The 20,000-nt window shown below is 43.5% G+C and overlaps 1 protein-coding gene across 6 annotated transcripts in view; it reads left to right on the top strand.

The window, feature by feature from the left end:
- ptprfb (protein tyrosine phosphatase receptor type Fb) overlaps positions 1-20,000 on the top strand; it is a 163,521-nt gene that overhangs the window by 47,469 nt on the left and 96,052 nt on the right. For all 6 annotated transcript variants that reach the window (XM_053651277.1, XM_053651281.1, XM_053651279.1 and 3 more), the window contains exon 2: positions 4,929-5,123. In XM_053651277.1, the coding sequence (XP_053507252.1) occupies positions 5,027-5,123 (97 nt within the window). In that variant the 5' untranslated portion in view covers positions 4,929-5,026. The remainder of the gene's footprint in view (positions 1-4,928; positions 5,124-20,000) is intronic.

Raw genomic sequence — 20,000 nt, 5'->3', positions numbered from 1 at the left:
GCCGCTCCGTATTCGAATGTTTTTGATTAGAGCTCTGTTTGATCTCGCGGATCCTTTCATGTGAAACTCCAGCTAATTTTCCCGTCACGCTCTCAGAGAGTCGCGGCGCGGCGTGGTGCGGCGTGGCGCGGCGTGGCGCGGCGAGAGAAACGCGTTACGCTCAACAGCAGCTTCAGCAGCTGTTTAAAAACACTCATGTTTTTATCAGACGTTTCCCCGTTAGTTAAAGCCCTCACAGAGGGGGAGGGGGGAAACTCATCACGTATCACGTATCACGTATCACGCCGCGGCCGTGTATAAGAGTTGGCCCGGGAACACGTGTTGACACGCGTACTTTATACGTGCCTCTGTCAGCGACGCTAAACATGCTAGCTGCGAGTCCTTCGAGATGGTCCATCCAGAATATAATTATCAACACACACACACACACACACACACACACACACACACACACACACACACACACCCTGAGCACCTGGCCACGTCTCAGCATTCAACATAAACACGTCCTGAAATTATCCTCAACTGCAAAAACGTCTCGTAGCGCCGGAGGTTTAACCCCAACAACCGCTTTCCTCCAACCGAGTCGCCGCAGTTCTACAGCGCTCTTTCTTCCCTTCTTTCTTTCTTTCTTTTTAGAATTTCTTTATCTCTAGCCTTTCTTTCTGTCTTTCTTTCTTTCTTCTGTCTTTTTATTTATCTTTTAAATTCTTTAACTGTCTAGCCTTTCTTTCTTCCTTTCTTTTTCTTTCTTTCTTCCTTTCTTTTTCTTTCTTTCTTCCTTTCTTTTTCTTTCTTTCTTTCTTTCTTCTGTCTTATTATTTATGTTTTAGTTTCTTTAACTCTCTAGCCTTTCTTTCTTTTTCTTTCTTCCTTTCTTTTTCTTTCTTTCTTTCTTCTGTCTTATTATTTATGTTTTAGTTTCTTTAACTGTCTGGCCTTTCTTTCTTTTTCTTTCTATCTTTCTTTCTTTTTTTCTTTCTTTCTTTCTTTCTTTCTTTCTGTCTTATTTATCTTTTAATTTCTTTAACTGTCTAGCCTTTCTTTCTTTTTCTTTCTTCCTTTCTTTTTCTTTCTTTCTTTTTCTTATTTTTTATGTTTTAGTTTCTTTAACTGTCTAGCCTTTCTTTCTTTTTCTTTCTATCTATCTTTCTTTCTTTCTTTCTATCTATCTGTTTTATTTATCTTTTAGTTTCTTTAACAGTCTAGCCTTTCTTTCTTTTTCTTTCTTTCTTTCTTTGTTGCTCTTTCTTTTTACTTTCTGTCTTTCTTACTTTCTCTCTTTCCTTGTTGCTGTTTCTTTCTTCCCATCTTTCTTTCTTTCTTCCCTCTAATTATCTCTCTTTTAATCTCTTTAACTGCCTAGCCTCTTTCCTTCTTTTTCTTTCTTTTTTTCTTTCTTTGTCGCTCTCTCTCTTTTTCTTTCTTTCTCTCCGTCTTTCTTTCTTCTGTCAAATTCTTTCTCTTTTAATCTCTTTAACTGTCTAGCCTTTCTTGCTTTTTTAAAAAAATCTTTTTCTTTTCTCATCTTCTCTCTGATTCTTTTCCTTTCTCCTTTTCTCTCCTTTTCTTTTCTTTTTTCTTCCTTTCTTGTGAAACCGAGAAACACACCAGTTTGTTTTATTTATATTTATATTTATTTTATTTTCGCACAGGTCCAGTTATCAGCCAAAAACAGACCGAGCACTGAAGAACCCTCTTTATATTCCAGTACTGAACGTGTGTAGTCTTGCTATTGTAGACATTTGGGTCACTCTTTAGTCTCCCTACGTACTGTAGGCAGCATCCAGAATCTTTACAAGCCTTGCTTTCGCTCTTTAAGTGCGTCAAAGATTCAGTGATTAAATGTTTACCTCACAAAGTCTTTGTGTCAGTTGAGCATCTCGACTTTAGCTCCGGTGTGACTTCTCTCACGTACGTGAGAGCCATCAGTCTTCTTTCCCGAGAGAGAGATCGTTCTTTCATTATTCTTTCTTCTGTCACCCTGCGCTGTCACACGTCGTTCTCCGTGTTGATGACTTCTCACACGATGCTATATTTTCCCTCCAGCGAGGAAGGAAAGCAGACGTGTTTCTGTGACCGCCTTTTTCCAGCCTCCTGCACTTGTTAAGTAAAAAGAAAAAAAGGAAAAAAAAAAAAAAGAAGAAGACAGCAAAACACTTTAGCGAGAGCTGTTTATTCCTCGTCTCATGCAGTCCCAACGTCACTTTTCATTTCATCAGAAATTATTGTCCCCGAGATCCTGCGGCGCCGATGGCGTTCCTACACGTCGTCCTCGGAAATAATTATTCAGTGAATAAATTAATAACAGCGCCATTTCTTTTCTTCTGATTAAAGGCTAAATAATGTCAACCGGTGGCTTTATTTCTTAGCGAACGCCGAGATGACGGGTGTAATGACGGCACAGAGGAAAGCTTGTCCGACGTGAAGAAGGGATCAAATAAATAAATAAAGCGTTAATAAAAGATGGGCTTTTTAAAATGGTTTATGGAAGAAAAAACTGTCTCAAGATAATGAGATGTAAATTTTGTGAAAACCTGCGGCGTGAGCTGGAGAGTCTAAAAGATAGGCTCTAGAACCCGAAGACTCTAGAACCCTGGAGGATCTGAAGACTTGGTATTACATGAGTGCCAATAATTGTGACAGGTTTTTTTTTTTTCTAAAGCTAATTACCTACAACAACATTGTCTTTACGAGAGGGTGCCAATAATTCTAGAGTTGAAGACTTAATTCCGCTCTCGCCATTGAGTACTGCTCGGCGCCGCATGACGAGCGCACGTCATTACTAAGCGACGTGTTAGCGATGCGAGCGTCAGGTGCACGCAAAGACGTTATCACATGGTCACAACGTTAGACCTTATCACAAACGTCGTGTTAGCGATGCGAGCGTCAGGTGCACGCAAAGACGTTATCACATGATCACAACGTTAGACCTTATCACAAACGTCGTGTTAGCGATGCGAGCGTCAGGTGCACGCAAAGACGTTATCACATGATCACAACGTTAGACCTTATCACAAACATGTAAACGCCACCGGATCGGTTTCATTCGCTCAAAAAGGCTCGACTCGACTCGACTCGTTTCGTCAGCTTTCCTGAAAACCTGTTTATCATGAGCTGAAGAGTCTAAAAGAGAAGATCTAGAACCCTAGAACCATGTAGTATTTGGGGATATGCTCTAAATAAGACATCAGATCGAGCACTAGAGGAGAAGACTGTACCAAATGCATGGGTGCCAATAATTATAACATTTACACTAATTAACTAATGCCATTTTTTTAACTCATGTTTACCAAGGGTGCCAATAATTCTGCTCTCGACTAATTTGTATTTGCGTACGTTTAATTACTCTCTCATCGTTGTTTAAAAAACCCCGTATCCGTGTGCTCCATTGGAATCCTCAGTGTGGTAGAGATTGGGTTAGCGCTTGATGCTAAATGTGAATAAAGTGTCATTTTCTGAGGTACAGTCTCTTTTTCTGAGGAATTTACCATCGTATCTGAGGAAAATGTCGATATTCCGGACACTTTTGATGCGTTTCCATGGTTACCGTGTGTTGACGTTATTTAAAAAAACTCAATGCGAACAATCTAGCTAGCTTGTAGCGTCAGAATTAGCCAGTTTATGCCTGGACTCGCCCTTAACGAACAAGGAGTCAAATAGACGAATCAACGTTTTATACGTTTATATAAGATTAATAGAAGATAAAGTGGGTGCAAAAGTTTTGGCCCCCCACTCTATAATATAGTGCCATTCTGCCACCCCCCCACCCTGCGTGTTCATATTAAGTCTATACGAGTCTAAATGGAAATGCGTGATTAATATAGTCGTGTATGCGGCGTCATGATTTTTGGCACGTCATTGTTGTTGGAGTTTGAGCTGGAGGACAGAAGCAGATGGTCCGAGGTGGACCGAGCACCTGTGTATCACCACGTCTGAACGTGACGCTTGCACGCCGACACACCGACACCGTCGTACTGCAAAACCCACCAGGAATACACTGAATTTTAAAACAAATCTCCATATTCTTTCTTCGTTTGATTAATTCTTTCCTCCTACACTCCAGTCAGCCATATGGCAACGGACATATCCTCGAGATCAAATAAATAAATCAGAATTTTTTGAGTTCTTGCTTCTGTTTACGCCGAATACGCCGTGAAGCACACCGCATACTGTTAAAGATATGCGAAGCTACGCTCATTCGCACTTATTTCACGGAATTTCAGCGAACACGTGTTTGCGGTTCAGATCAGTTTTTTTTTCTTGTTCAGGTTTTTACGTTCTCATGTTAGCAACAAGTAACCTCGAGTCAACTCCATAAAATGTCCTCTAAAATACATAACATAATGGAATAAAATAGCTACATGTTAAAGTTTACTTACTTACAATTTCAATTGTAGCCGCTTGTAGCTATGCTAATTTCCAACATTGGTTAGTCTAATGATACGCAATGTTAGCTTTTTTTTTTAACGTAGCGGAAATTTGTGAAATATGTACTTATAAATCAACAAGATGATCTGTTTTTGATAGATTTTGTGTATTAATGTATGCGTCCATTTAAAATGTATTTATATTTATTTCCTTTTTTATTTATGCATTTACTTTTTAAAGTTTAAAAAAAAAATTAATTTATTTAAATTAAATTTTTGATTTAATTGTATGCGTTTTTAGTTAATATTATTTAACTTAAAAAATCAGATACTTTGATCAAACAAAGAAAATTTGTGTGTGTGTGTGTGTGTGTGTGCCATCTGTGTGAGGTCACTTTAATATCCTAAAGTGTGTTAAGGTCAGGGGTTAAGTCCTCGTCCCGCTCCCCGGTGTCCTGCCGAGTTTAGCCTTTTGACGCTAATTGGATGAGTGTTTGTTTTCCTCGTTAACCCTCGACTTCCTGCGATTTAACCTCGTGTGTTGTTCTTTTTGTTTAGGTTTTAGCCTATGATTGTGTAAGAGCGAGGAAGGAAATAGCGGCATTGAGGAGGAGGAGGAGGAGGAGGAAGAAGAAGAAGAAGTGCCAACCTGGAACATGGTGCCTCATATTTGCCCCTCAGTGCCCTTGACGCCTCGCTGGCTTTCTGTCCTGCTTCTGCTCGGCTGCACGGCCTTTCCCTCCCACGCCGACAGTGAGTATACCGGACTATACCGCCACTGAAAATGTCTGCTCTGAACTGTTCACTTTTTAAACAGGAAGAACAAAAAAAAAACTTAAAAAAAAAAAAAAAAACCCGTATCCGTGTGCTCCATTGAAATCCTTAATATGGTAGAGATTGGGTTAGCGGTTGATGCTAAATGTGAATAAAGTGACATTTTCTGAGGTACAGTCTCTTTTTCTGAGGAATTTACCAACATATCTGAGGAAAATGTCGATATTCCGGACTCTTTTGATGCGTTTCCATGGTTACCATGTGTTCACGTTATTAAAAAAACTCAATACGTACAATCTAGCTAGCTTGTAGCGTCAGAATTAGCCAGTTTATGCCTGGACTTGCCCTTAAGGAACAACGAGTCAAATAGATGAATAAACAGACGAGTCAAATAGACGAACAGGTGGGTGCAAAAGTTTTGGCCCCCCTACCCTATAATGTACTACCGTTCTGTTATTCTTGAGCACCTACGTGAAACATCTAGATAAAAATGAAGAGAAAAAATAAACATTTTTTCCAAATGAAAATAAAAAAACATTTGAATCTTTTATATGTAAATAATTTTAGGATGAATTAAAAAAAAATTAAATATGAACCACTCTGTTTCTGGAAACACTAATAATAATAATAATAATAATAATAATAATAATAATAATGATGATGATGATGATGATAAGAAGAAGAGGAAGATTTAAGTGAAAGCCTCCCACTTCCTCGACTTTTTACTTGCCTCCTACAGTCTCGATACACGCCTCTTTAAACTCATCTTTCTTTAAAAAACAAAACACTGTATTAATGTAATTATGTGAAGGGAACAACAAAAAAAAAAGATTAGGATTTTAAATCCAGGATGTTTCCAGTAAAATAAAAACAGTCTAAAACACTTCACAATTCACGTATAAATACTCCTTACAAAGATGTTCTAATTACAGAGTTAAAAAATAGACTCACTGCTTGAAGTTTAACCACAAATGCTAATAATAGGGTGTTGATAAATGTCTGCCTGGTGCCTGTGATTGCTATTTTGGCTGCAGCTTCTTTTACCTCGTTAGTGGCTTTAAGCTTTAAAGAGTCTGAACACACACATGTTGATGGTTTCGAAGCCCAGTCATGGTTTGGGCTCAGTCGCGGCTCAGAGGTTCGTTTAATTTGCCGTGTGACCCGCTTTCACCTTCCTGTGACCCACTTTCACCTTCCCGTGACCCGCTTTCACCTTCCTGTACTCTGTTTACAGCTTCCTGTGACCCGCTTTCACCTTCCTGTGACCCGCTTTCACCTTCCTGTACTCTGTTTACAGCTTCCTGTGACCCGCTTTCACCTTCCTGTGACCCGCTTTCGCCTTCCTGTGACCCACTTTCACCTTCCTGTATTCTGTTTTCAGCTTCCTGTAACCCGCTTTCACCTTCCTGTACTCTGTTTACAGCTTCCTGTGACCCGCTTTCGCCTTCCTGTACTCTGTTTACAGCTTCCTGTGACCCGCTTTCGCCTTCCTGTACTCTGTTTACAGCTTCCTGTAACCCGCTTTCACCTTCCTGTACTCTGTTTACAGCTTCCTGTGACCCGCTTTCGCCTTCCTGTACTCTGTTTACAGCTTCCTGTGACCCGCTTTCACCTTCCTGTACTCTGTTTACAGCTTCCTGTGACCCGCTTTCGCCTTCCTGTACTCTGTTTACAGCTTCCTTTGACCCGCTTTCACCTTCCTGTGACCCGCTTTTGCCTTCCTGTGACCCGCTTTCACCTTCCTGTGACCCGCTTTCGCCTTCCTGTACTCTGTTTACAGCTTCCTGTGACCCGCTTTCGCCTTCCTGTACTCTGTTTACAGCTTCCTGTGACCCGCTTTCACCTTCCTGTACTCTGTTTACAGCTTCCTGTGACCCGCTTTCGCCTTCCTGTACTCTGTTTACAGCTTCCTTTGACCCGCTTTCACCTTCCTGTGACCCGCTTTTGCCTTCCTGTGACCCGCTTTCACCTTCCTGTGACCCGCTTTCACCTTCCTGTACTCTGTTTACAGCTTCCTGTGACCCGCTTTCGCCTTCCTGTACTCTGTTTACAGCTTCCTTTGACCCGCTTTCACCTTCCTGTGACCCGCTTTTGCCTTCCTGTGACCCGCTTTCACCTTCCTGTGACCCGCTTTCACCTTCCTGTACTCTGTTTACAGCTTCCTGTGACCCGCTTTCGCCTTCCTGTAACCCGCTTTCACCTTCCTGTACTCTGTTTACAGCTTCCTGTGACCCACTTTCACCTTCCTGTACTCTGTTTACAGCTTCCTGTGACCCGCTTTCACCTTCCCGTAACCCGCTTTCACCTTCCTGTACTCTGTTTACAGCTTCCTGTGACCCACTTTCACCTTCCTGTACTCTGTTTACAGCTTCCTGTGACCCACTTTCACCTTCCTGTACTCTGTTTACAGCTTCCTGTGACCCACTTTCAGTTTCCTGTGACCTCATTAGATCTGGAGCTCAGACTTACGATGGCGAAGGAAATATTTCTGAGCCAGGACACCCGCTCCATTCTTTTTAGCTCTCGAACACTTTCCCGGGGAACGACACACAGACTTCATCTCTTTGCCCTTGATTGCTACCTACGTAGGCGGCCTACTCTCTACACACATGGTCTTAACCAAAACTCCTTGTTAGCAGAGCTACATGTCGGATAGTTTGTATAGTATTGAATATTTGATATTTCTGCCGTATCATCCCTGCATCGCTACACTGAGCCTATGAGAAATTGTGATCTCATTCTTAAAATATTGTTTTTGAAGAACTTTACTGAAGGTAATCCCTTCGTAGATCATTTTTGAACTTTGACCTCAGAATATTAATAACGATTCACGTCCTCCGTCCTCGACGTTCGGACCATGACGAGTGCGGAATGAGCAGGTTTAAACGTTTCCGATGTTTCAGCTCCCTGCGCTGTCGTAAATGCGTCCCACGCCGCGAGTTAAGCGAGTAAAACCCTAAGAATAGCGTGGGATGGAATACGGGTGACCACAAACTGCGGGTGTTAGCGTTTTGTTGTCTGTAATCAGGAGCTGAATTATACGGTGGAGGAGCCAGTGTTCAGGGTGGAGCGGCTCGACCTCAACAACTCGGCTTTAAATACGTTCGGCTTCTCTTACATGCCTCTCTTATACCTACTACGTTAATGCGTCAGCAAAAAAAAAAGGGTGGTGGGGGGGGGGGGGCACTTACATTTAAATATTTATTTATTTTATGCTACCGAATCTGTTCATAACAAGACTGTATTTGAAAAATAGAGCACATTTCTTATATTTAAAAGAAAAAAGTTCTCCAAGGAGCCTGGAACAAACTAACGGCTTGAAAAATAAATAAACAAACAAACAAACAAGATATTATTATTATTATTATTATTATTATTCAAGTAAAATATGTACAGTGTACATGCGAGGATTGATACAGTACACACACACACACACACACACACACACGGTGTTAATAACCAGCGTGGTGTGAAGGACGGAGGATGATGATGAAGAAGGTGATGATGTTGCAGCACTCAGGCCACGGCTCAGCGTTTGGATCTCTGCCTCTCCGCAGCATAATTAAACCATTAATCTCTGATCATTAACCTCCGTCGACCCCTCGCTCGTCCGTCTCATACGCCTCCACTCCATCCCATCCTCTCTCTCTTTTCTTTTTTTCTTTCATTCCCTCCTCGCTCCGTGCATCCGTCCGTCCGCTCTCGCTCGTTCCCGGGCTGGAGATCACAGCTGTGGGCTAAATAGAATTACATCCCGAGTGCCACTCCAGCGCTGATACGGTTACGTTTAATTAGAAAGAATCAATTTTCCCGTCCCGTCCGTCTCGCTCGCCACGTGGACGCTTAAACACAATCCAATTTGCGGAGGTCCACCTGGGGCCCCGGGGTCTCCGACCGCACTGCTATTGTTTTAACACGAAACAAACAGATAAATAAATAAATAAATAAATAAATAAAGCCTAATCGATATACAGGGGCGTACGGTGGCTTAGTGTTTAGCACGTTCGCCTCACTCCTCCGGGGTCGGGGGTACGATTCCCGCCGTGTTCCTGTGTGTGCGGAGTTTGCGTGTTCTCCCCGTGCTGCGGGGGTTTCCTCCGGGTACTCCGGTTTCCTCCCCCAGTCCAGAGACATGCATGGTAGAATGATCGGCGTGTCTAAAGTGTCCGTAGTGTATGAATGGGTGTGTGAGTGTGTGTGTGATTGTGCCCTGCGATGGACTGGCACCTGTCCAGGGTGTACCCCGCCTTGTGCCCCATGCTCCCTGGGATAGGCTCCAGGTCCCCCGCGACCCTGAGAAGGATAAAGCGGTATAGAAGATGGATGGATGGATAATCGATATACACAGGCGCACTTTGTTTACGCCAGGTTTAAAGGAGTCAAAAATATTTTTCTTTCCCTCCAGTCAAGGACCCGTGATAACGTTCGGCTCTTCAGTCCTCACAGACGTTCTCACGGCGTGAAGCGGATCGGTCCTGCTGAGAAATGAACTTACCTTACCCTCTGGCAGGAGGCCGGCGCGAAGCCGTCTTACGCTCGTCGTAAATCAGAAACGTTTCCCGACAGCTAACGTCATTTCCGGACGTTCATCACTGTCGCGCTTTGCTCTTTGATTGATGCGGCAATATGTTAAAGGAGCGGGATGGATGTCGTGTCGGAGATAATGACTCCGCTGGAATTTTAATCCTGGTGATAAAACACCAGCCCGGGACTCGGGGACGCCGAGAGCGCAGACGTTATTTACAATCAGCATTTAAATATTAAAAAAACGAGTAGCGAGAGCTCGGTAACCTGGCGAGGGCAGATCGTATGTGTTCATTGCCACCACACCCGACTGAGGGTTACTCTGGATGCAGCCCTTGTTTTGTTTTTATTTGTTCCTGTTGTTTTTTTAAAAAAAAATAAACAGGCGAAAAATATTTCATTAATTAAATTGAATTGAAGCTGAATTACATTTTAGTTCAGTTATAATGAGATTTAAATCATTCTAAAATGCAAAAACAAAGCCCAGAGAGCACCTGATGAGAAGATAGAGGAGTTTCTAGATTTACATTTCTGTCTTCCAAAAATGTCATTATTACTGCACCCAAATCTCAAATGCAAACTGAAGTTCATTAAGCGTTCTTTAGATGCTTTCGACTTTCTAATTAGTTCCTAATTTTGGGCGTTTCCCCTCGAGAGGAAATTTGCGTGTTCAATTTGTTGTTTGTGTTTTTTTTTTGTTTTATTTTTATTTATTTATTTATTTATTTACAGTTTTTCACCACACCTGACTACGGTGTGTTCTAGATACATAAGCCCTCCCCCAAAAAACCCCCAAGACACCCCCCCCCCCCCCCGCCTTATTAGAAAAATGTTAAATTAGGAAAATAAATAAAAAGATATATTACAACAGAGTTCACATAAAATTTGGTTTTAAAAAAAAACAAAACTGATCAGACGATACAACAGTCTTCAAAAATGAATAGATAAATAAATAAGTGTCGTAGAAACATCTTTTTTCATAATCAGTACATTAAAAAATGGTTCCTTTAAGGGTTCTTTGGATGATTTGGGCTTCTGATTGGTTTCTTGTTGGACTGTTTCATACAGAACCCCCAAGAGGAACAAACCAATAAAACAACGCGGGTGGCTTTCTTTCTTTTTTCTTTTTTTCTTTTTTCTTTTTTCTTTTTTTCTTTCTATAATTACATTTGCAGTATTGACGTGTTTCCCCCTCGCTGTGCTACATGTTTGGATGAAAGCTTTGGTAATGGCAGACCCTTTATGTCGACTTAATAATTAATGTTCCTGTTTGGCTCGGGGCTTTGGGTTCGGATCCCAAAAGCCCTGTAATTACATCTCGCCCTGCCGCTCGGGGTTCGGGTCTGAGGAGAGGGAACGCTCGGTCTCTGAGGGAGATCTTAACTCCAGCACAGAATTAACAAAGTAAGCGAGGTCGTCCGGGTGGGGGAGGGGGTGGGGGTTGTGGCGGAAAGATGGCCGACGTGATCTGCGTTCTCCGCCTTCATATCTGTCCATCATTCCATTCTGCTGCCTCCCATCATCCTCTGGGGTTCTCTCCCGGTCCAACGTTCCAATGACACACACGGTCTGTCCAAAAAAACCAACTCCTGTAACGAATATATAAAATAAAATATGCATTGAATACGGATAAGGCTGATTGTAGTGAAGTGAAGAGCACGAGATGAATTTTTATCCCGTCGCCGAAAGAGTACAAATAAAATAAATGGATTTAAAAAAAAAAAAAAAAGATTTTGAAGCGCTTTATGCCTCCGTTTTATTTTTGCGGGTCAACACCGGAAGAAAAAAAAATAATAAAAGCTTGAAAATGGATTCAGATCAGAAGCAACATTTAATATAATAATTTATCTCCAGCATCTGCTGAAAACATGCTGCGAGCAAGAACAGGAAGGATTCTGGGGGTTCTGCCGAGCGGGATGCAGAATACTCTGGCGAAGGAGGAATGGATTTTTATTCCGTTAGCGTAAGAGTACAAATAAGCAAATGGATAAATAAATAAAATAAAAAAAGAGCTTTAGAGATGTGCTTAGAGATTGCCGAGGCTCTTTAGCCGATCTGTTTTTTTTTTTATTTTTAACAAGTTGACAAAAATGCAGGAAAGATCTGAAATATCGATCCAGATCCAGAATCGTTTTTATTCCAGCTCTGCTGTAAATAAATTCCTTTATTGAAAGAACACTTTTCATGAGTAAATAAAAAATACTCCTTTTTATTTTTGTAACGCGTGTACGTTCTGCATGTCATTGCCGTCCTCGTGAATTCTGGATTCTGATTGGCCGGCAGCCTGACGGATAGATCGTGATGGTGGATTTTCTGCGAGGAGACGTGGACCGGAAGGAGTCTCCAGTGTCGGCGCTTCGAAGTAAAGCTGTAACTCTGGTGAGGGAACGACTGCTAACAGCTGCTATAACGTGCGCGAGAACAGGAAGTAGCTTGTTACACGGGACGTTACGTCACGAGAGGATCGATAGAAGTGTCGTCATGTCGTTCTTGAATAAGGGAAAATTTAAATCGTTGGCAGATTGCTGAGGTACAAGAGGAAATAACAGCGCATCCTGAAGTGTTTTATATTCCTGACTAGCAGTATATACCCTCCTAATAGAAAAATGGCAGTACCAACATGATGGATAAGAATTCCTGGCAGGTGTGTAGCCTCCAGAGTTTAAAAGCACGTCCTCCAGAGTGACTCGTTATCCGGGAAATATAGTAAATAAATAAATAAGGTTTGACAACGATGCCAGAAGTCCGCGCGGTTTTATCCGCAGCATCGCCCCGGAGGAACTCGACCGTTGCCGGGGTGAAATTGTGTATTTCAGTGGCGTACTCTATTGACTCATCGAGTCCTCCGAGGAAAATGTCAGGCTAGTCCACATTACGTGCAGGTCATGACCAATAAAGCTCAGCCACTCATGTTCATGCCGTAGCCGTGCCTCTGGGTAATGCCACGCCCGAGGTAAGTGATCTCAACCGTGCCCGAGGTCTCTACTGATCACTCTCGCTTAACCTCGGCAGATATTTCCAATCTGCTGATTTCATGCCTCTTTAATTTTTATCCGTGCCTCGCTGCCCACACGTTTCGACTCGCTGTCTTTCAGAGGCGGAGAGTCCGGCGCCATTTTGTTTGTTTATCCGTTCAGAATTCAGCATTTAATTGGGAAGGGGGGGCTGGGGGGGGGGGCGCCTTTTGTTTTTAACTGACTGCAGTCCTCTTGTAGAACAACTATCTGAATTGATTAATTATGCACTTTACGTTTGACGCTAAAGCAGATGAGGGTAAGATAGTGGAGCACTTGCGTATTGATTCGAAAGGTCTCGGTGATGTTACTGAGTACGCGAATAAAACTAATAAATATAAGAAGACAGAGAAATGCCCCGGGGGTCCGGCGGAGCACTAATCGAGGTTTTTCCAGAGAATATTAGTCCGACTCATCTCAAACTGTTTTTGAGCGCTTCCGTAAACCCCCGTCATTACTGTTTAATATTTCGGCTGAGATGAAAAGGCATGTTTAATCAAGCTCGATAAGTGCGCAGTGTGTGTGTGTGTGTGTGTAAAGGGGGGAGGGGTAATCTGTATAAAAAAGATGTACAACTGTAAAGAAACGCTGTCAAATCAGCTTCGTTATTTAAAAAAAAAAAACATTAAAAGTTGTTGGGGGTTCGAGTCTCGTATCCGCCCTGTGTGCGCGGAGTGTGCGTGTTCTCCGTGGGGTTCGGGGGTTTCCTCCAGGTACACCGGCTTCCTCCTCCGGTCCAAAGTCACGTGTTGTATGCTGACCGGCATTTCTACATTGTCCGTAGTGTAAATGTGTGTGTGAGTGGGGCGGTGGTTTAGCGGTGGTTTGGCGGTTAAGGCTCTGGGTGACTGATCAGAAGGTGCCACTGCCAAGCTGCCACTGTTGGGGCGTTGAGCAAGGCCCTTAACCCTCTCTGCTCCAGGGGGCGCTGTATCATGGCTGACCCTGCGCTCTGAGCCCAACTTCCTGACATGCTGGGGTACGTTTTATTATTATTGCGCCCTGCAAAGGGTTTTTCCGTACCGGGTGTCCCCTGCCTCGTACCCCGAGTTCCGTAGGATCGGATCCGGGCTCCACGTGACCCTGTGGTACAGCGGTACAGAAAATGGATGGATGGACTCCTCTGATATTTGAATATTTTCACTAAATTGCTATGCGAATAATAAAGGATATCTGCATCGTTTCTGAATTCCTGTATCGGTGCAACACTACCTTGCACTGAAATTTTACCACAGAAATGAAGGTGTGAAGGTCTGAAAACGTGAGGCAGCGTTGGTCCGATCTACGACTTTTGCAGCTTGTTGTTTTGAACCTTCGGTTCATCCGAGTGCACCGAGTACACCATCGGGTTTTGATATTCTGGCACATTCTCCAGGACACCGTTCTCCCATCATGCCTTTCTGAAGAGGGAGATTAAAGAAAACACACACACACACACACACACTCACACACTCACTCAGAGGTATCTCTGCATTTCCCATATGTGAAATGTCAAGTCAAGTCGGTTTTTTTATCCCACGTTCGTCTAGTCGTACCGGTTGTGATGAAATGTCGAGTCCGTGGGATTACGTTGAAATACAGTTGACGTGCAGTACACGAGCAGGACCGCGAGTGATCCCGCGCACAGCTGTACAACTGTGTTTGACACGAACGCACATCTGTACAGCTTCCGTCAAACGTGTATAGAAGAGCAGAAAACGCACTTAAACACACCCTACACACCAACGACGGAATACCGACGGTGTCCGGGCATGCTAGACGCGGTCATACGAAGCTCATGATCATTAGCGTTGTGAGTGTGAGTGTAACATCTTGAATTGAGTTGAACGCTAAGTCCAGAAGATGCTAATGATGCGGGTGATGTCGTCAGAGGAGGTGCCGGTGGATTCTCTTTGGTCTGGTTCCATTAGACTGCCTTGTTTGTGCATTGACAGCCTGAGCTTTTAAGGTCTAGGGTTACTTCATGCTCCAGAGAGCTTTGATGGGGTCAGGGGTCGGCGGATAAAGGAGAAAAGCCACATCCTGACCTCCCAGATGGCTCCGAAGGCTGACGGGGCCCCTTTTTAAATTCGCCAAAGCCACAGGTGCAAGAACAGGTGGCCTGAAACACGTCGGCATTCGTGTCCTGGAGACGTTTATAATCCGTGGCGTGTATGCTGAACATGAACATGCACAGATTCGCCAAAAAAAAAAACAACAACGACAAAAAAAGCGCTCCTCTTTTAATTTACGGACTGTACGTCGGTGAAAGGAAAGGACCAGGGCGAGACCCGGGTTCTGCGGAAACTCAACTGGAGTCAGTGCGAGCAGAGTATGTGGAATCGATACCCAAACCCCAAACCAGAGTAAACCCATTCGTTTTCATTAATAATAGATTACCAGGGGGGTGGGGGTGGGGCGGGGGGGTTGTGTTGGTTGTTTTTTTTTACCCCTTCACTGGTGCACTTAACGGAAATGTGTCTGATGATCCGATGCTATCGGCCGCCGTCCTTTCAGCCGAACACTTCCATTAATGTAATTCTGCCCCATTTCCAAGGCTTTTGCTTCCAATTAACGTCGCGTTATCTCGCCTAATCAGCTCAATAACGTTATTTTTCTCAATTCCGTAGCCCATTATCAACTTGTTAAATGGATCCCGCTTAATATTTGTATTAAAACCCTGTCGGGAATAGCGTCGTGTTACCGCTCTGGGAACGTTAATGGCGCTTTCCTCGATTTTTATGATTTTTTTTTTCCCCGCGTGTTATAGTGGGTCCATTATGTGAGCATAAACAGAGGGCGAGAGAGAGGGAGAGAGAGAACGAGTAAACAGACTGATAAATGCACAAAAAGGAAACGAACAGAGAAACGCTTCTCGCCGTGATCTCCGAGCAAGGTGGCCGTCGAGCACGAAGCTGTGCGTCCCGGGTCGGGTGAATTATTTAACAGAACGGCGCAGGACATAAACTCAATCACGCGTTTCCGCTGCGCCCACAGAGCGTTACAGTAATAAAAACCTCCAGGATTTCTGCTCGACTGATGAAAGAGTGAGACAAATCGGCGTGGAAGTGATTTATTTACGTTTTTGACTTCAGTATAACCGTGGACAGGTGTGACGGAGCGTCGGGTTGACCCTGCGACGGATCGACGGACGGTCTTCGTTCCACGCTCCTACAGTATATTACTCCCGGTCTCCTCGGGCGTGTCTGTTAACCGTCCACCACGCTGACACAAATCAAGAGTAAATGCCTTTACTCTCACTGATGGGGAGCGAACACGCCCCTCGCCCAGCAGGAAATCACTTACCGAAAGCATTAGCTTGATGTTCGCTCATGCATCTTTGACGAGTCTGATGAAGGGAAAAAAAAAACGTGCTTCCTGCTAATCGAGGTAAGGGGTATCATATGCCCTGCACAGCGGGAGGTTTAGCGTTACTTTCGCCTTTAAACCGGTGCCTGTGGTGGGCTTTTCAAAGACGTGAATCATCGTCTTCGGTTTCATCATCAACCCCGACTTGATATCGGATCAAAGACGCAGAGCGAAGGGGAATCATCGGGGAACGGCGCTATCACGTCGTTATTTCGGCTCTGGTGACAAAAACAGGAGAGGGGTTCGGCCTCCGAATGAGAAATACGCCCTGGCATCACGGCGGGGTGCCGTCCAGGTGCGTACTCGTCATCGTAACGGTTCGGTTATCCCGAGAAAAACTTTTAACGGACTACGAGTTGCGCTGGAGTACAAGACTGAATCCCCCGAGTCAGGCTCAGGAAAATCGATATATCAGTCGCCTCGGTGTTTTGTGATTTCACCGTGCCGGACGTCAGGAGCACCGCGACTGCTGGATCCGTTCACTGTGAACGTTGTTTTTCCGGTTGCTCCCGTTAGGGGTCGCCACAGCGGGACGTCGGTCCGCGTGTTCGATCTGGCGCGGGTCTTTATGGTGCAAACGTCTCATTTTATACGGGTTTGGGACCGGCACCGAGTGTAAACCCCCGTTACCCGGGGTTTCCTGCCCGGGAATCGAATCCGGGATCCTTAGCCCTCCTAGACCACCAGGGAAGATCACTTCACTGTAAAAAAAAAAAAAAAGAATGAATCAATAAAAAAGGGCGTAGTAGAGTTATTCAGCAGCTTAATGAGCGTGATCATGAAGAGCGGTGTGTTTTTAATCGTATTAACTTTCCAGAGATGGGAAAGAGAGGACTGGTGAGGGAAGACTGTTTATAGCTGCTATAACGTAAGTGAGAAAAAGAACCGACCTGTTTCATGGACGTTCCACGGCGTTAAATACACGCTACCGCTCAAAAATGTAGACACACGCATTCTTTATTTATTTATTTATTCATTCATTTATTTATTTATTTTCCACAGTTTAGAATGATAATAAAGTCATCGAAAAAACTCTGGAGGAACAGAAATCGGAACTATGGGAATTATGTCATGATTTAAAAAAAAAAAAAATCCCAAATAAATAAAAAGAATTTAATATTTTAGCACGTTGATCCCGACGTGTTTTCGCTAAGAGCGTGTCCACCTCAGGCGTGCAGTGCTGTGGGGGATTGCGCTGTAGGAACGGATGTTTTACGGGACCCTCGTGTTACCGCCTAGGCAAAATTATGACCTTTTTTTTACGTGAATAATAATAATAATAATAATAATAATAATAATAATAATAATCGTAGCTTCAGTGTTTTTTTTTGTTTGTTTGTTTGGTTTTTTTTGCTTGTGAGAGTTCTTTCTCTGATCCGTTCCCCGTCCTTCCGACTGGGTTTTCCGTCCATATGCTAATGCGTAGCATGTGTTTTTAAAGAGCTTAACGAGATCGGATCTTTTGAGGATTGCTAATTAGGAGTAAATAAAACAGCATGCGGTGGGGGGGTGGTGTGGGGGGGGTATCTGGTGCATACGTGCATATGGAATGAAAGGCATCCATGCTGGGAGAATCACGCCGGAGCTGCGGAGGCGCGGCGTTGATGGCGTTACAGATAAAAGCCACTTTTATTGAGGAGCCGCTGTGCCAATCATGGCCGCTTCCTGGGGAACTAACTCGTAAATGTCATTTAAATGTCATCCTGACCAGCAGTCTGGAGGGTCAGGGGGTTTTAGCTGGTACGCTCCGGATTTGAAAGAATAAACCCACACAGGCGGCGTTAGCTTCGTGTCCGCTCACGGCTCCGCGGCGATCCTGATGTCCTGCGGCAAGGTCACGCCTCTGTATCAGCCGCGCTGATGATTTAGCACACCTCATCCGCCCGCTAGTCACCAGCACGCCGCTCTTCATACAGGCACTACGTTATGTTAACTAGCTATTGATTTTGTTCCCTTTGCCGCGCCCGCTGCGATCTTTTATTAGCAGATACATAAAAGCAGAAGGGCACGGCCGTTTTTCTCAGCAACGACGTCATACGCTCTGAGGAGCTGGGTCGTTTCCCGCTTCTACAGACGTACCGTAGAGATGAACTACATTCTGCTACGGATTTTTTTTTCTTACACTAGTAAGTTTTCGGTTAAACGTCAGGTAACGGTGTGTAAGTGTAGCGCTGAGGAAATATCTGCGACTTTATTCATTATTTTTATTAAATAACTATGAACATTCGCTCACTCGCCAGCCTCTGCAGTATCTCGTCTTACTACCGAGAAATACCAAAGCAGCGTGACCTCCGACACTGGAGACTCCTTCCATAACTTCTAAACAAACACGTCCTTATAGAAGACTTCTCCATATCACTGATCATCTTTATTTAGTTATTTATTTATTTCTAAAAAATCCGTTCATGAGGAGTCCCTGTGAACGAGCCGTTACTATAGCAACGTTATAGACGTTTAACCAGAGCTTCTCCTCTTCTGACCAATCAGAATCCAGAATTCGGCAGCGCCGTGGTGTAAGATGGAACGCTTTGCGACGCCTAAAAATAAAATTCCAGTGGCTGTAAAATGGGGCGTATAACAGCAGGAATCTGGAGTATAAACAGATCATCCATCACCGCTGACTGAAAACAAAGACGTGACATTTAAGAACGAAAAAGAAAAGACGAGTGTGTGAGTAACTCGGGCCGCGGACCACGTTTCCGGTGAAGTACTTGAAAACTGAAAAAAAAAAAATTTAAAAAGGAGAGATTAAAAAGTCACTGAAAATCCTGATTTGAATGAAATAAACACTTTTGGAGCCTACACACACGTGATCTACACACACGTGATCTACACACACGTGATCTACACACACGTGATCTATACGCACGGGATCTATACGCACGGGATCTACACGTCTTGATCTATACGCACGTGATCTACACACACGTGGTCTACACACACGTGATCTACACACACGTGATCTACACACACGTGATCTATACGCACGGGATCTATACGCACGGGATCTACACGTCTTGATCTATACGCACGTGATCTACACACACGTGGTCTACACACACGTGATCTACACACACGTGATCTACACACACGTGATCTATACGCACGGGATCTACACGTCTTGATCTATACGCACGTGATCTACACACACACGTGGTCTACACACACGTGATCTACACACATGTGATCTACACACACGTGATCTACACACACGTGATCTATACGCACGGGATCTATACGCACGGGATCTACACGTCTTGATCTATACGCACGTGATCTACACACACGTGGTCTATACGCACGTGATCTACACGCACGCGATCTATACCCGCGTGGCCTGTACGCACGTGATCTGTACGCACGTGATCTGTACGCACGTGGTCTATACACGTGATATACGTTGTGATTTGTACACGTGATCTGAACTTTACCCATCATGTAAACATCGCATTATGTAAACTGTTTCTGGTATTTTAAAGATGTCGGGATTTGAGGAACGACGCTTTTTATATTTAGATTTAATGAGAAATTCTTGAAAAAAAAGAGGAACCGAAAAGGGGAAATTTTTGCAGGAGGTTTCGGCGTCCTCTGTAGAATCCTCCCGTTATTCTGAGCCACTCGTTTCCTCTTTTGTTTTCTATCCGTGGGTCCTCTGTTTACGTTCCCATACTTTCCTCTTAATTTCTATTTATTTATTTATTTTTATTGTTTTATTTCATTTATTTATTTTTATATTCGTTTTGCTTACTTTTGGGCGCTTTTTTGTTGTACATTTTCACATCATCTTTCTCATTTTATTTCATCCTGTGCTTTCTGTTACATGATTGATTGATTGATTGATTGATTGATTGATTGATTTATTTATTTATTACCCTTTTTTTTATTGATCATTTAAAAAAAATGTATCACTTGATTATACACCACAGGTATGAAATTTCCTCCACAAATAAAATTTATTTGCACATAAATC

The sequence above is a fragment of the Ictalurus furcatus genome, chromosome 20, assembly GCF_023375685.1.
Source record: "Ictalurus furcatus strain D&B chromosome 20, Billie_1.0, whole genome shotgun sequence".
Taxonomy (NCBI): domain Eukaryota; kingdom Metazoa; phylum Chordata; class Actinopteri; order Siluriformes; family Ictaluridae; genus Ictalurus; species Ictalurus furcatus.
This window is presented reverse-complemented; position numbering and strand designations above follow the sequence as displayed.